The 16,652-nt window shown below is 42.7% G+C and overlaps 1 protein-coding gene across 1 annotated transcript; it reads right to left on the minus strand.

The window, feature by feature from the left end:
• Positions 1–391: 391 nt before the first annotated feature.
• sin3b (SIN3 transcription regulator family member B) lies at positions 392–16,344 on the minus strand. The gene is made up of 19 exons (XM_089001380.1): positions 15,840–16,344; positions 14,699–14,805; positions 14,347–14,500; positions 11,881–12,249; positions 11,598–11,753; positions 11,296–11,424; positions 11,117–11,206; positions 10,925–11,043; positions 9,905–10,118; positions 9,675–9,791; positions 8,083–8,321; positions 7,530–7,713; positions 5,882–6,773; positions 4,714–4,883; positions 4,457–4,630; positions 3,293–3,385; positions 3,103–3,197; positions 2,349–2,547; positions 392–1,477 (listed from the first exon to the last, which is right to left on the minus strand). Exons 1-19 carry the CDS (start codon positions 15,948–15,950, stop codon positions 1,241–1,243), a joined length of 3,849 nt encoding a protein of 1,282 aa, XP_088857506.1. The 5' UTR covers positions 15,951–16,344; the 3' UTR covers positions 392–1,240.
• Between the last annotated feature and the right edge of the window lie 308 nt (positions 16,345–16,652).

Genomic DNA, 16,652 nt, shown 5'->3' on the forward strand with positions numbered 1-16,652 from the left:
ATGTAAATCGGCATAAAATAATAGTTCAGTAATACAGTACAGTATATGAAAATCTAAATGTATACGACTGTAACCTGAGTGGAATTTATCCGAGCAGGCTTGGGACGGGAGTTCACCCTGGACTGGTAGCCAGCTGGTCGCAAAACACATGTAGACGTGTCTTCATACATCATCATTGATGGACAATTAAGTCTCCACTTAACCAAACACGGATGTTTGTGGAATGTGAGAAGCACACGCAACTGTTGGTGGAAAAAAACTTCACATATGAGTGAAGTTGAGATTCAAACTCAGTAGTTCAGGCAAATATTAATAAATCATCACCATGCCAAATATTTGGATTGGCCTCATTAACTAGTGCTTCAAACAACACGTGTCCACCATCAACATCTAAGAAGGTCACAACTAGGTTGTTTATTTTATGATAACTGATACAGGATAAATGTTTTACATTCTATTTTAACACTGATATTTTTGTTTTTTATTTTCAATGTCGGTATGCAAAACCAAAAAGGGGGGAAAATCAGACAACATAAAGAAAACATTGAGTGAAATCAAGGTTATGATACATAATTTCTTCAGTGTGAAATCAATCAACTTGCAGGACTCCTTGTTTCTGCGCTGATAATGTGCTTAGGTACGATACAAAAAAAAGGGAGTTAATGCAAACATCAAGAGTTGGCCAATAGCACACACTGGAAAGAACCACATGATATTCAAATGATGTTAATGCATACTGTAGATAGAAAAAAAATACATATGCACATACTTGTCATAATGAAGTACAGGATACACAAACATACATACATACATACATACATAAATGCGTTTATACCATGATATCCTTTGTAGAAACACGCATTTAATCCACCAACAAGCAGAAAGCTATCTGGCTATACAAGCTAAAAACTACACAAGACTTAAAAAAAAAAAAAAAAATGAAACAGACATTCACATTTCTGCAACTTTTCCCATTATGTGGTCAAGTCTCGTTGACTTAGTGCCAGATGATACTGCTGATGTTAAGTAAAGGATTTTTGGGAAGGTTGGGGCAGGGGGGGCCATGGCCCCATGGGTCCCCACTAGTTTATGACCTTTTTCTCCCAACATGCTCACTCAGCACGACGGAGTGAACACGTGGGTGACGGTACACAAGTACTGCAAAATTGTAGTTAGTGTAAGGGTGTCCATGCATGTAACCTCAGTGTACGGGCACGCAAACCCGTGCGAGAGGGTCCTCTTAAGGCGAGGCGGGGGCTTTGCTTCCGCTGTAATGAACATGATATCTGTTGACTGCCTGCCCCTTGAGCTCTGTGGACAGACAGGTGGTCTTGCAGGGGATCATGTCCTCCTCGTCCTCTCCCATGAGCCACTTGTGCACACTGCGCTCCGCCGAGGCTGTCACATGCTCGGCCTGCCAGCCCTGGTGCCACTTCGCCAAACGCTCGTGCTGGCTCGCTGCCACTCTGTGCTGAGACTGGGACGGGAAAGACAGGCCACATAGTTTAAAGAAGTCGATCTTGGTGAAATTTCGGACAAATTCATACCTATCCAATGACAACTAATTGATCCAAAAAGTCGTCTTTACGACAAATAAGATATTTTTATTGCAGTGCTTTTTCCATGCCAGCAATTTTAATGTGACAGCAGAATGCTCTTCTACTAGATGGCGTATTTAACCCGTGCGATTATAAAACCTGCGATTACAAAACAAAGTTTGTACACACATTTGTGAGCAAATTGAGACAAAATCAGCACTACACAGATTTTTCTGTTTTTCTACCTTAAGGGACTCAACGGTGCTTGAACGGTCTGATTATTCACCCACTGATGCTGCAAGAATTGACGGATTTTCCGAACTGTAAGGTGCACTGGAATATAAGGCGCACCCCCAATAAATGGTGTATATTCTACATTTTTCCATGTTAGGCGCTCCGGATTATAAGACGCACCTTCAATGAATCATATGTTTAATAAAGTTTTCCATATATAAGGCACACCACATTACAGTAGAGGCTGGGGTTATATTTTATTCATGCCAGCATGGACCGCACACGATTTATGGAAATGGTGTCGTTGACAGTAGTTGCGAGACCTGTTGTGGCTCAACATTACTTCTTATATATGGAAAACTTTTTTAAACGTTTAATTCATTGAAGGTGCGCCTTGTATATGGAAAAGGTTTGAAAATACACAAATCAATGGTGGTGCGCCTTGTAGTGCCGTATACACCGGAAAATACGGTAGCTCAAGTTTGAGATTAAATTGGTGCCCATTTTTGCAGCTGCAAATCTCTCTGGAAAATTGGGTATTGTCGAGCCTCCGAGAAAGAAGACCATCCACCCTACCTTCCTGGCCTTGACCAGCGCTCCTCTGCGGTACATGTAGTCTTCAGAGTTCATAACAAACACCATCTTGTGAGTGTTGAGCTTGAAGCGACAATCCAGGCTGCCGGCGTTTTCCACGCCTAGTTGTCGGTGCCACTCTCGCCTGCAGCGCATCGCCTCCACCTGACGTAGTTGCCAACGCCGGAAACGACGAAGGTTCCTATCCAAAACCAACATGTGTTGACCTTTTTCTCAAACGGGAACTTCAACACCAGAACAGGTACAACTATGATTCTATAACCTCAACAGGGTCTGAAGAACACGGACACTGATATATAACAAACATAAAAACACAAAAATAAACTAGACCAAAAAAAAGCGACAAAAAAACACACAGACATGTCACTAGTGTTGTGAAGCAAAGATCCTGTTTTTCTGCAACCTTGTTGACCAGCTAACAAACAATGTCTGCCCGAACATAAGCTTCTAATATTAAATAGCTATTATAATTTGAGAAATTTCCTGCCATTATAATATTATTTTTATATCTTTATTCATGACAGCGGTTATTTAAGTTTTACACTTGAATGACAGTTTCAAATGTAAAATGTCCTATTCTGTGATAGTAACTACGTGTGGAAGAGATTATCCTGTAAAGGGAACAAAATCCTTAAAACATAGGGGAAAAAATATGATCGACTAGCATAAGGAAACAGATTTTGTCTGATATGTCACCATGCGTAAAACCTAACAAGTGTGAGTGGAAGTTGCTTACCGTGGAAGAAAGACGGGTTTGAAAAAATAGCCGTCTGCTTGTGAACACAGACTAGACTCGGTTCCAACAAACTGCTCCATGTAGCTGGTCAAGCACTGAAATAACATGGATGACATAATTTAATTTGCATTTTTAATTTAAGTAATGAAACAACTTGGTGTGATACTAAAAATGTATCTAACGCATCTACCTGAACATCCAAGGGGTCATCAGTCTGGGCCTCCTCAGTGTCTTGCAACTCAATGGTCATGGTCACGTGACCCTTGTTTTGAATAAACATCACCTGATGTAAGAAAAGGCAGACATCAATCCCTTTGCTTCAAGTTGTTATAAGAAGTGAGAGCCATAAAATGATCCCCAAAGAATACATGAACATCATCCAGTCCTTCATTTTCGACACTGCTTATCCTCATTCAAATTGCAAGGCACATTGTGCATAAACAGAAAAACTACAATTTTTGGAATGTGGGAGGAAGCCACAGACCATTCAGGAAAAACGCACACAAGTACAAGAGAATGTGAATTCCACACCGATTCTTTCAATAGACATATGTATATGACTGGTCAAATAATTGGCCACTCGCAGCTGAAGCCAGAAGGGCGCCATCATACATTGCCAGTTACTGACTTCTTTTTTGATGTAGGGAGGAAAAAAACGTTGTGATTCCGTATGGAGTTTTGAGAGCCTCTCAAAGAAAAAACGTTTCTCTTTGCAACATGCCTTCAGAGTATATTATCTCAGTATCTTAAATTGTGATCAACAGATGTTGGGTTAACATTTCACAGCGTTTTTACCCCCTCTGATGGGCTGGGATCCATTTATCCATTTTCCTCCCTCACCAGGGTCGTGGGCGTGCAGGAGCCTATTCCAGCTATCTTCACGCAGTAGGCGGGGTGGTTACAAGCCAATCGTAGAGCGCACAGACGAATAACCATTTACGCTCACAAGCACAGTGGGGGACAATTTAGAGTGCTAAAAAGACATCCATGAACTAAAAGTAAATCCTACATTTAGAATACACACATTTACCACTTTGAAAAAACATACAATAACGTGGATGTGCATACTGTATAAAAGGCACGACAAAATCAGACAAATATTAATTTCAATGTGTAAAGCTCATACTCATCAGTTCACATGGCCTATGAATACATGGTTGTCAAATAGTATTTCCCAAAACTGGAAATACAGTAGTTAAACGCCACTATCTCCAATTGATATTATGTCAAGAGGTCCTCTTCAGGTCAATACATCGGGTACCACTGTATGATAATGAGGTCAAGAGCTATTTCAAAATTTCTGCTATTATTGTACACCTTTGTTAGAATATTTGATGTTCCGATCAACTCTGACCTTGAAACAGTTCTCCTCAGCCATGGCTCTCTCAGCCTTCCATTGGTAGCTTGTCTCCCAGGCGGCTCGCGCGCACTGAGAAGAGAGGTTTCCCCCGGCAGCCCCCCTCTTCCTCTCAGCCAGATACAGATCGACCACTTGCAGACACACCTCGTCACTCACCAGGTGCTGAAGCTAAACACGCATAGAGAGTTCATGTAAAGATGTGGACAGCATCCCACCGATAGTATTAGTGCAGTATGCGCGACTTGGCCTACCTGCCGGATGATATTGTGGATGACCTTGTCAATGGTAAAGCCGATGTAGGCGTGAATGGTGAACATCTCTCGCAATGTGTCCTCGTACTGAGTCGAGTCAAGGTTTCCATCCAGCAGGCTGCGCACCATGTCCAAGAAGGCTGGATAGTAATCTTCTAACTCCACCTCACCTGCGCAGGCACACAAGTGCATACCCACACACACAGTATGAGACATCAGCAATGTTTGCATCACCCGTAGTTTCAAATAAAGAGCAGTAAGTGTAATATCATCCTATGGAAGGGTTATAACCGTAGTTACCAATGCAAAGGAAGTCAAGTTCATGAATTGATGTTTTTGTTAGTCAATCGGAAACTACTTAACATTGCAAAGACATTTTTGCCTTGGATGATGCAGTGTATGTGATCCAGAGTTTAATTTAAAATGAAGGCATGAAAGTAGGATTGCATGCCGCAAATGTGGTAAGTAATTGCATCTAACATCTGAGGGGTTCCAAGTGGGAATTGTTGCTCAAACACAATTCTTACATTCCTACGTTTGCATGAGCTTCCTTGCACATTTCGAATTGTCCTATGGACAATAGAGAATCTTCCATTAATTTAACAAGCATGCTTTTTAATGCAGGATAAAACGGAGTGAGTACAGAGGCTCCCCTACTTATAAACATTCGAGTTACAAACAACGGTACATACGAACATTTTTTCGGGTAAGTCAAAAAATGTTCGGACATAAATTTTGTAAGTTAGATTTAGTATTGCACGCTTTTTTTCCCGGCCGAGCTCACTTGCGATTGGCTGCGTCGGGTATATGGGCGGGGAGGAAATCCCTCTTCCTAGTTGACGCTCCTGGAGGAGGCGATGGATAACAAAAATGTCTGCTTGCACGTAATTCGGTCATTATGTGCCAGCAGCTTCAGTCATGGCTTACTGAAGACCCAAGGACATATGTTGTCATACTATGGTAGGTATGAATCTATTTTACGACTCATAGAGCGTCTGTGGTTTATACTTCCCCGGTCAGTGTTTGACTTACATTCCATACAAAATATAGCACCAAAGCAACTTTTGAGCAAATGCAGCTGATGAACGACCGTTCGGAACGTATCTCGTTCGTAAGGTGGGGAGCATCTGCACCCCCAAAAAGAAAAATAAATATGTTCATAACTTACTTGGCTGTTTGAGACGCAGCTCCATGGCAAGGTCGCATGCCTTTTCTCGCCTCCCTTCGGCCACAAGCAGACGCTCTCTGCTCTGCTCAGCGCGGTGCTCCAGTAGCTGCCGCTCGGCCTGCCGATACACCCGCAGCAAGCGCGTGCACAGAGTCTGGTGCAGCCGCAGGAAGAAGTACCAGTTGTTGTTGACGAAGAATAGGTTGTAGACATCGTCCAGGTCCTTCAGGTGCTCTGCTTCGGGGTCGCGCAGGTCCACCTTCTCAGCAGTGGCGCCCGAACTAGCCTCCATGGATGTGGATCCAAGGATAGCTGTGGTGGGGGTCAACGATTGACCGGTGCTGCCAGGAGTGCCGCAAGCTTCTGTGTCGGGTGGTTGGGATGGGCTGCAGCGCCTTCTTCTCGATTCATTGTTGAGTTGCTGCTGGTTTTGAGGAGGAGCTTGACCTTCGGCCGGTTGAGATTGAGACACACTACTAGTTGCCGCTGCTCCTGGTGCATCAGAAGCGTTAGCATTTGTTGTCGTTGTAGTTGGTTGTGGTGCTGCTGCAGTTGCAGTCATTGCTGACGCTGCCCCGCTAGCCCCTCGTTCTCCTCCGTCCTCTGGGTCTGCTTCCTCGTCAGTCCAGTCTTCCGTGTCACTGAGCTCACCGCGGGGCGAAAAGAACAAGTCAGGGACAAAGTGCTGGATGATGCGCTTAATGTGGTCCTTGTCGTCTTTGTGAATGGTGGGCTGGCGTTTGACATGGTAAATGATGAGTGCAGCGGCGTCTTCCAGGACTTGTTTGTCCTCATATGTAAACACCATGTGAGGCTCGCTGGCCGACGGCGCACTCGAGCCATTGCGGGCCTGCTGGCCTACGCCTCCCTCTTCTGTGCTCTGCTCCTGTCGCTAAAACACAAGCATGAAAAAGGCTGTATTAACCCTGACAGCAATATTTGTCCCTAAATAATCATTAGTGTATGTCAGGGATGTCAAAGTCATTTTTTGCCGCGGGCCACATTGTAGTTATGGTTTCCTCTCGAGGGCCGTTATGAATTTGGGGAACCCATTAGAATGTTTAAATCCCTTCAAATATTACATATAGAGCACAGAGCAAATTAATGAATAACTTGTTTTCAAATCTGAAGTCAAGAATAATGACTTTTATTGTGGTTGACATCCAAAAATATGAAATTTTGGCTCAGATTTTAGCAATCATCATGGAATTTAACAAGTTTGATTTGCTTTTGCGGGCCGAAAAAAATGATGTGGCGGGCCGGATTTGGCCCGCGGGCCTTGACTTTGACACCTGTGGTGTATGTGAAGCTATTTTGCTCAGCATAAGTATAAGAAAGGAGAAGTTGATTTGCTTTTGGTAGTCTTATCATTCAATCTCATTGGCATTGGTAGTCATCATATAGTCTCATAATTTGGATTTGTGAATATTATTGTCTGCGATTGGCTAGCAACCACTTGAGTGGTGTACCCCGCCTACTGCCAGAAGACAGCTGGGATGTGTTGCAGGATGCACGCAACCCTCACAAAGTTAAGTGTCATTTAAAACATGGATGGATGACTGAATACTACTCTTGATATGGCTCAATCTTAATGTGTCTAGATGCATCTACCGGTAGTTGAAAGAAAGAAAAAATTAAAAGCATTTACCTCATCGTATACACTTTCAATCTCATTGAGGAGACTCTTTGAGCGCAGAGCCTTCATGTCATTTTGTTTGAAGTTGACTCCTTGGTGGTCCAGGGACTTTAGGTAGGCCTTCTCATACTGCTCCCTCCAGATCTTGTTAAAACCCTGCTGGGCCTCTCTCCACTCCTCTTCCTTGGCTTTCAATCTGTGAATCACAATGCAGGTTCACTTGGAAACTCTTTTAATATGGTAATATGAACCCTAGTTGTTTCGGAAAGCAGCCTTTCAGTTGAAATTTAACATACCCATAGGTAGATAAAAGATACTTAACAACCATACCATTAGGCACATATGTCTGGTCTAATAAGAACTCTATCAATCACTCCACCTGTACAAAGACGTAGACACTCCACTTCAATTAAGTAAAATCTTAGATGTATTAAATTTGGTGTACGACCAGACTGCATCACACTTCGATGTAGATGATGATACTCCATATGAGGGACACGTGAATAAATACATGTTCTGTTCTAATTGACGATTAAAAAAAGAGGAGGAAAAAAGGAGCTCTAACCTTTTGAGCACCACAGGCACTGCGGTGGCCGGGCTTCGCTTAAGCCCCTCAATGATCTCAGGGGCTTTGTCACCATAAATTCGATACACGGCACGGCGTTGGATGACCTCAGAGGTGCCGCCTAGGCAGTCATCTAGCCGGAAGCGATCCTGGTCCTCAGGGGAGAGACGTAACAGCTTCTTCTGGACGCTCTCGAGCACTCGGATGGTGGCTAGGTTGGTTTCGAGAACCACATCCAACTAATGAGAAGATTTAGACATGTTTTTAATTATAAAAGCTGCTTGCATTCCAAATGTGTGTACAAAGAGCGCATGCCAATTTGTGAATTATCAACAGGCATTTGCAATTAATGCATCAATAAAAGTGAGTATGTATGCATCACAAAGCCAAATGTCATATGTTGGCTGATACAAAATCAGTAAACGATATTTTTACAGTTTGCAAGGAGATGACATACACGTCAGGTTCCAAACACCTGCGATGCAATGTTTTGGATGAAGAAATCATCTGTATATTTTTTAAGCATAATTTTGTAAAATGAGTTTGAAATAATGCAGTATTGAGTATCACAGTCAGGAGTATATTAAAAGGTTTGATTTGTTCATTGGTAGTTACTAATATTAGGTCGTTTTCTCAGGTTCATGGCTCTATGCGGTGTTAAAAGATGGGAGTAAAATCAGCAGGAAGCAAAGTGATGAAAAGAAAGATTATTTTAATCTTGGGCAGCAGAGAAAGAGAAAATGCTCTTCCCAGGAGGAGGAGGAGGAGGAGGAGGAGCGGGACAAAAGGGAGAAGCCTCTGCTCTCCCCCACAGATGGCGGGAATGACATTGTTTCAAAAGGAGCCTATCAGCTACGAGTTAAAGGGTGAAACATGATATTAGACTGAAATAAGAATGGTTGAGTAACAGTACACACTACAAATACGTAAAGTTATAAGGTAAACTACACATGTAGATATAGCGCAACAATTTAGACAAATACAAATGAGTAGAGAATAAGAAACATTGGATGTTTAAGAATGTGCATATATAAAATAGTCCTATCAACTAATGAGGCAATTTCAATATTTTTCAGACTACGATGTAAATCTTTTATTTCGACTGCGACTTGTGTTTCTTCAAATTGGAGCTTGGACTAAAAGCCAAAATCCCCACTCCCACATCATGTTGACAACAGCAAATGAGTTTGGGTCAGATTAGAAACTTCTACTTTGAACAATGGAAATGTTTTATTTTGTGTTTAAAATGCCTACCTTTATAATTTTGAACTGTGAACAAAGGTTGAACCCTTTTGGTCCTGTAAATAGTAAATCTTTGTTGTGGCGTGTTGTACCATCAACAAGAATAAGGAAAAGGGATTTTTAGTGCAAGTCCAAGCTCAAGTTATAGGTCTCCTTTTTTGTCAATTAAGTCTCCACAACTCTTTAGGGGGAGGAGTCCATTCATCCCAATTTTTTATGACACATGACAAGCGTTAGTTCCCTAACCACCGCGAAAGAGCGTTCCCTATGCATGACATACATAGTTTAAACAGTCTCTAATTATTGTAAAGGTTTGCACAATTAAAAACATATGAGCATCTATGCAGTACCTCAAATCGTTCATCCTCGCAGCGGTGCAGCTGCTCTTCATAAGGGGTCTTTTTGGAGCTGACGAAAGTGGAGTCCTCAGACCAGGAGGGGAATGACACCCAGGTGTCATTTAACACCTAAACACATTAATGCATAGATAGCATCAATTTCAGAGATGTGTTTAGTGGCTACCATGCATTGAATAGACAATGACATTTTGCAACGGCGACTGGATAGAAAAGGGACGCACCTCTTTACATAAGGCGGTGCGCCCACTGCATTTAGGCTGCTGGTAGGTCTTGGGCAGTGCTCTGTAGCTGGAGCCCAGGCGTTTGCAAGAGGCATAATCCACCTCTCTGCCTCCTCCTCCCTCCATGTAGCGATCCGACAGCCCCGACAAAGCATGTGAGAGCTCTTTGTCTCCCAAGAAGGACTTGAACTGTGTGTACACTTCAGGAAACTTCCTGGAAAGCATTTGAATTCATTCAGGAGTGATAAATATCAGGATTCCAGATATTTATCATTATTCCTCATATTGTTAGGTAATTTACTGTAATAGAAGTCATATGTTGCTTTTTACTATAGTACAGCACTAAATGACCTATATGTTTCTTTTAGATTTACATTTTTTCATTGAGATTTGCTTTTCCCTCGTGTGGGGTAATTGATGACCTCAAACTCAGACTTATATAATACAATACATAATGATTTATATAGCACTTTAACAAGAGCTGAAGCTGTAACAAAGCGCAACCTATGCTTCGATTGTATTAATGTAGCTCATTAGAGAGAAAGATGCGAAACGGACAGCTAGACGCAATCTTCGCGAGACCCCACAAAACTTTCTATACCGAGAAGTATTGACTCATAAAAAAATCCCCCTAACACTAAGCTGTGAGGGCTGTCATTCTGAAAACAGAAAATGAGCCAACATCTTTCTCGTCTCATTTTTATTTTCAAACAGATTTTCATAGTGCTTTAAGCGTGATTGAGAAAATACAATACTGTAGTGGTCCACGTCAAAGAGTGAAATTATAGATTTTAATTTGCTGATTTGAGATTGAGTCGACCAAAGACGTGAAAAAAGAACTTTAAAACCGTTCTCATCTTTATAGAACATGAGGAGGAGGAGCTGCGGTAAATTGCATTTCAGCATTTAAAATGTCAGACAATATTATACAATGTAATAAAATATTTTTGCATCCAAGTTATTGTGTGGTGCATTTTTTAAGTAGACTGGGCTACAGGCCATTTTCCACTTTTTACTTACCCCAGGAAAGGAGTGACGAGTTGGAGTAGCTCAGCGCCTGATACCACCTCCTGGTTGAACAAGGCAATGCAGCGCAGGAAGTTCTCATACACTTCCTGGCTTTTAAACAGGCGGCGAACCTGCGGGAAGAATCAGTGACAGGGGTGCTATAGATTCTGCATCAAACACAGAACTAGGGAAAAGATTCCTCACCTTATCAAAGAAGGAAAACTCTCGCAAGACTCCATGCTTGCCAACTGAAGCAATGGATTGGTCTTTGGTACAGGAATACTTCATTTTTTTCTGGAGAGGGAAAAATAGTCAAGTGAAAATACTCTTATAAGTGCAGGCATACACTAACGTTTAACAAGTAGTAAGATACTCCAGTGTACCTTGAGTAGTGGAGACATGTGCGGCAGGAGAATAGGTCGGGGCCTCTTTTTGTTCTGTTTGGTTATAAGGTCGTCCTCCTCTGGTCTTTTCAGCTGCTCTTTTGCTCCCGTCAGTGAGTTCCCAGTGAACTGTTGACAGTACATTAGATCATGTATCACTGGGTCTCAATTACCATAACCACACTAGATTCATATGAAAGCTACACATTAAGTTTTTTTCGATGAAGAAGATAATGTTAACAGCATAACAGTTTGATAAAAAACCAAAGGGGCCAGACTAATGTCATGTCTTTTCTACTTACCAGTGATCTCTTGGCATCAGGCAGGAATTGGCCAAACTCGGCCAGAAGGTCCTCTTGTCCCTTAAAAAGACTGGCAACTTTGGAAAAGACCTCATCCTCAGTCATCCCGCTGGTACCTCGATTGCCTCGGCTCTCCTTCACTTCCAGCTGCTCCTTCTGGAAGGTGGAAGGCAGTGAGAGAATTATCAAAATGGTCAGTAGTGAGAGTGAAGGACAAAAGGCCACAACATGACTACAAACTTAAAACAGCAAAATTTGTTGTAGCTTTCAAACTAAGTACTACCTGATAAGTGTGAAGAATCTCGAGGAAGGCTCTGTAAATTTCTGGGTGGTCCAGAAAACGATTTTTAATCTTGTTTACATAGCTGATGGCACTGTCGAACTCGACCGGGCTGGTCTCCGAGGCAGGTGGGGATACTGACGAGCTGGCAGTCTGATTCTGACTCTCTCTACTTGCCAAGGGAAGGGACAGTCTGCTGGGATTTTCCAGGGCCCCGGATGCAGAAGTTGAGGAAGATAGGGACTCTGCTGAGGCTGACTTCGCATCACCGGTGTGTGCTGGCCCGGCTTCAGAGGTGGTGGCGGACGTAGCACACGAGGTCGATGTCACAGTGGAGGTGGTGACGATCTTACCTTGTTGGCCGGATGACACCTGAGGACATATTTAAATCCAAGTAATCTTACAAGCTGTGTTTATAGCAGTGACGAATGTAACATCAAACTCCAACTTGGACAAAATGACATGCTTGTGAAAGATTGCCCAGATAGTGGACACAATTTTAACCATCTCATTTTAACACTTCAGCTATGTTTCTTCTTATTATGAATTGTTTCCAAAAAGGCCAATAATCTCAAAAATGAATCAAAAGCCTTTCTACTCAACTCCTTCCTCGTGATGACAAAATGATAGACTTCACATCACAGCAGCCACTGAATCAATCCGACTGTCAATCTCAAAGATCATCTTGTCCTCCTGCTTAAGTAAGACACGTAAAATGTCTGAAAATGGGGGCAGGATGCCATCCCCGACCTGGAGAGTGCATTAGACCCTTTTCCGACTGTGGTCTCAGATGTCGAGGTTTCTTTCCAACCGCTTCACACTTGGCTGGCAGATCACTCCAGTGAAAGATGTAGAGATGTAACAAAGAGGCCACAAAACCGGAACCCTTCATATCGGAACTCAGATCGTATCCACCCTCTTGAATTGGGGAGCTTTTTGTCCTCCCTGGGATGCTGGATGGTCAACCAGAATTTCCTCAAAACTGGGCGGAAGTCATTTTTCAATTCCAACCCGTCCCTGAGTTTTTGCCTCAGTGACCGCCAAAGCTGCATTCCACCTGTCGAGCTACGACGTATCAGCTTTCTCCGGATATCCACAATGGGTTTAGGGATTGCCGCCATGATAGGCACCGACCACCTTACAGCCACAGCTCCAATCAGCTGCCTCAACATACAACACATATCTTATCAAACGTTAATTTATATGTATGTAAATAAGAGATTTTATTTGATAATGTATGACAAACAATATCACGCTTAAAAGGAGATGTCAATGGCCTGCTTAGTTTTCTCTAGATTTCTCGCGTTTGTGCTGCATAGGATAAATCCAAGTATTTTTGTGCACTTTTTCATTAACTATTTTACTCCCACAGTGCTCTGTTCTTCCATTTCATAATTATTTGGGTCAATGTCATGCATACAGCAGCACAACAGTGATGTGACAGGCTGAGATTGCTATGAATATCTAGTTATATTTTGAAATTGTCAAAACATTTTCCATTGTAGTCAAAGCCTGAATGAGAAATCTGAGGCTATAGTTAAAAACGGGTAGATACAACCAAATGTGATATTTCGGAATATGGTGGACCAACTTGGAAGCAGTCTTTTAAGTGATGGGAAACATTGCATTCCACAGCATCTTACACTTGCTGCCTACAAATCTTCTAAAGCCGAGCCATGTGTTTAATTTACAAACAATGCTAGCCATGGCATTGCTGTTCATAACGCTTGACAATGAATGTGAGTGAGTGAGTGAGTGAGTGAGTGAGTGAGTGAGTGAGTGAGTGAGTGAGTGAGTGAGTGAGTGAGTGAGTGAGTGAGTGAGTGCAAGAGTATATGTAAAGCCACTATGCAGTGTGTATGTGAATAATGGCCTATTTCTCACGATTTGGTAGAAATTGATTAGTGAATAAAGCATTGAGACAAAACTAAAGCTATGAATCATTTATTGCCGAATCTAAAGCCGAACATAGCTACGTTTTAGCTTCATTGAATTGAGTCTGCCAAGACCACTAACATACCCAAAAAAGATCTGGTGTTCATGTTTGATTCATAGAAACACATGGAACCCTATTAAATGCAATGGGCCAGGGTGAAACGTACAGACAATTGTCTGCCTTTGAGTCTCTGGGATTCAGTAGAATAGTAGATCTGCTTGATTTACTTGCAGGTCACGTGGGTTCAGTTCCCAATCAGTGAAAATGTGAATTTGAATGTGTGCCTTGTAAATGACAAGCAACCACTTTAAGGTGTAGTCTTCTATTTGCACGATGCCAGGAGGATAGGCCTCGATCCCTGCAACCCTCAAGAGGATAAGGCTTATGGAAAATGGATGAATGGATGCACTCACTACCCTACGCCACTGTAGAAAGTGATTGTCACTGTTTTACTGATGTGGCCACACATCTAATTATAGTCTCCGGAGCACCAATTCACTAGGAATGCAGTAAGAAAGTGGCTTCTGTCTCACCTGTGTGGAGAAAGGTGACTGGAGGAAGGCAATTCCATTCTTTGGGACCTCTATCCGATACCCTGGTGGGAGGAAGGCGTTGAAGCCCAAGACTAAATCGGGATGTCCATGGAAAAGTTGTGACACTCGGTTTATTACTCCTGGAGTGTCAATGCTAGAGAAAAGGACAAATATGGTAAAACAAAGAAACGCACAAACACAACAGCAATCAAATCAGTGATTAAAAACACTAATTCAGAATTATGTTTCAATTGTGAGGTAGCTCAAATGCGAGCAACGTCCTTCAGACCAACTTCACAATCACAAGCAATTGCCCATTCAGTAAATACAGAGACCAAGATAGGGGAAATACCTCTGAGACTTGAACTCTTTCATAATGTCGAGAAACTTGTTGTATATGCCAGGGTCGTTAGCAAAACGTATTTTAACCTGGTCCAGGTATGACAAGGCATCTTCAACCTGAAACACACGCCGATAACATTTGGAGAATTATGCACACGACAGAAGCATTTTGGCATGGTCAAATAACGAAGCGGGATGCTGAATCAGCTCTGCTGCAGTTCAACAGCGTACGCATCATATTTAGCTCAATAAGCAACAGACCGCGGCAAATTGTACGCGAACACAGGCAAATGAAGAAAACAATGTTCTCAATGGTACATGGTTCGAACACTGCATGTTGACCAATCCGTAATCTCTCCCAATAAATACAAGGAAACAGCTGTACGCGGTGTACAAGTAAATAAATAAATAAATGGATGAATGCGTGGCTCCCAAAAACACGCCAGGAGGCTTTTGTTCATTGCTTAGTGCCTTTCTTTATTTGCAACAAGCAAGTTTGGGGTTAGGTTACGATGAAATTATGTATGTTCGCACGAAGCAATATCAGATATATTTGCAGGGCTACTTGTGTTAGCATTAGCCAGTCAAATGACGATAAAAACTCCACGAACACCTACACACGCATGCACATTTTGACACTCGAGGTTTATTCGTCGCCCATTTTAACCACCTCATGGCGGAAAAAATGCGAACGCCGCAATACGAATAAACGTGTTAAGAAGCTGCTAATCAAATGGAGTAGCCTCTCAGCTAGCCTGACTGACGTCCTCCACTTTGTTCAGGGTGGCTTAAAAAGAGAACAAGGAGGAACTTCCCACAAGCGAGCTTTTTTTTCGAGTTCAGGTTTGCTCGCCGTGGCCGCCAATGATATAGTGAAATGAGAAAGTAGCACAAACTGTGTCACTCGACTGTCACTTGTGACGCCAGTTGATACAAAATACACTTTTGCACATTTAAGCTTAAATATCAATAGCGTGCTGTAAAACAATGAATTAGTTTTCATAGGCCAGTGAGCTCCGCGGTTTAAACCAACTACGCTTACACTCGTATCGACGTTCGGCGACTCAAACAAGGCAAGCCCGGTGTAATAAAACAAAATGGTTGTGACTCTGAGGGGACTTTTCCTCCCCCTTTGCTGTTTGTCTTCCTACCTTGAGCTTCTGGAAGTGCTGCTGCTGCACTTGCTTTTGTGTTATAACGAAAGGCTTGTCTTGAATTTGGTTGATTTGTTTCGTCGTGCTGTGCGCCTGGATCTTCGCCATGAGCCCGGCGAAGGGAGGCTGTGAGAGCCCAAGTTGCAAGGGAATCTCGATGTCGCTTCGGCGGGTTGGTTAGCCGACAAAGCGTTCTCTCGGTCGGGGAGCCAGCCTGCCACCAATGAGCCAGCGAGCAAAGCAGTCCTACTTTGCCTGGCTCGGGCAGTCTCGCTCAGTACAACGCTAACGGACGGAAAATCCAGCCGAGTGGAGGAAGATGACAGACAGGCTGCTACCCGACCAGACTTTAGCGAAACATCGTCGAATTGAACGAACGAAGTCAAGATGCATCTAAGGTGGGGAAAGAATCCGAGGGACAATGGTTACCGTTTATCGCGTTTAAAATAACTATCGACTGTCTCTTTAAATTCGGCGGCAGCGCCGTGTCTCAGCGTCCGGAAGCAAGAGTCCAGTGAGTGAAAAAATAAGGGAGTGAAGACTCCCAGTGCGCATGCGCCCCTATGGGAGGAGCTGAAATCACAAGAATGAGAAAGCTGCACTCCCCCTTCACTGCTACAAAGGAACCACCGTGATGCTTCAGAGAAGTCATAGCGTGAATACATTTACAACCACTACAGCCCAAGTTAAACAACAAATCGAACGCTAAACTACATCAACCAATGTTTACAATAAACTGCAAGGACAAACATCGTATAGTATGCGTAAATAATACAGGGTGCAAACGTTCGTCAGAAAAGCATGGCATTT

The sequence above is a fragment of the Hippocampus bargibanti genome, linkage group LG07 (assembly GCF_051943395.1).
Source record: "Hippocampus bargibanti isolate YZ-2025 linkage group LG07, ASM5194339v1, whole genome shotgun sequence".
Classification (NCBI taxonomy): Eukaryota; Metazoa; Chordata; class Actinopteri; order Syngnathiformes; family Syngnathidae; genus Hippocampus; species Hippocampus bargibanti.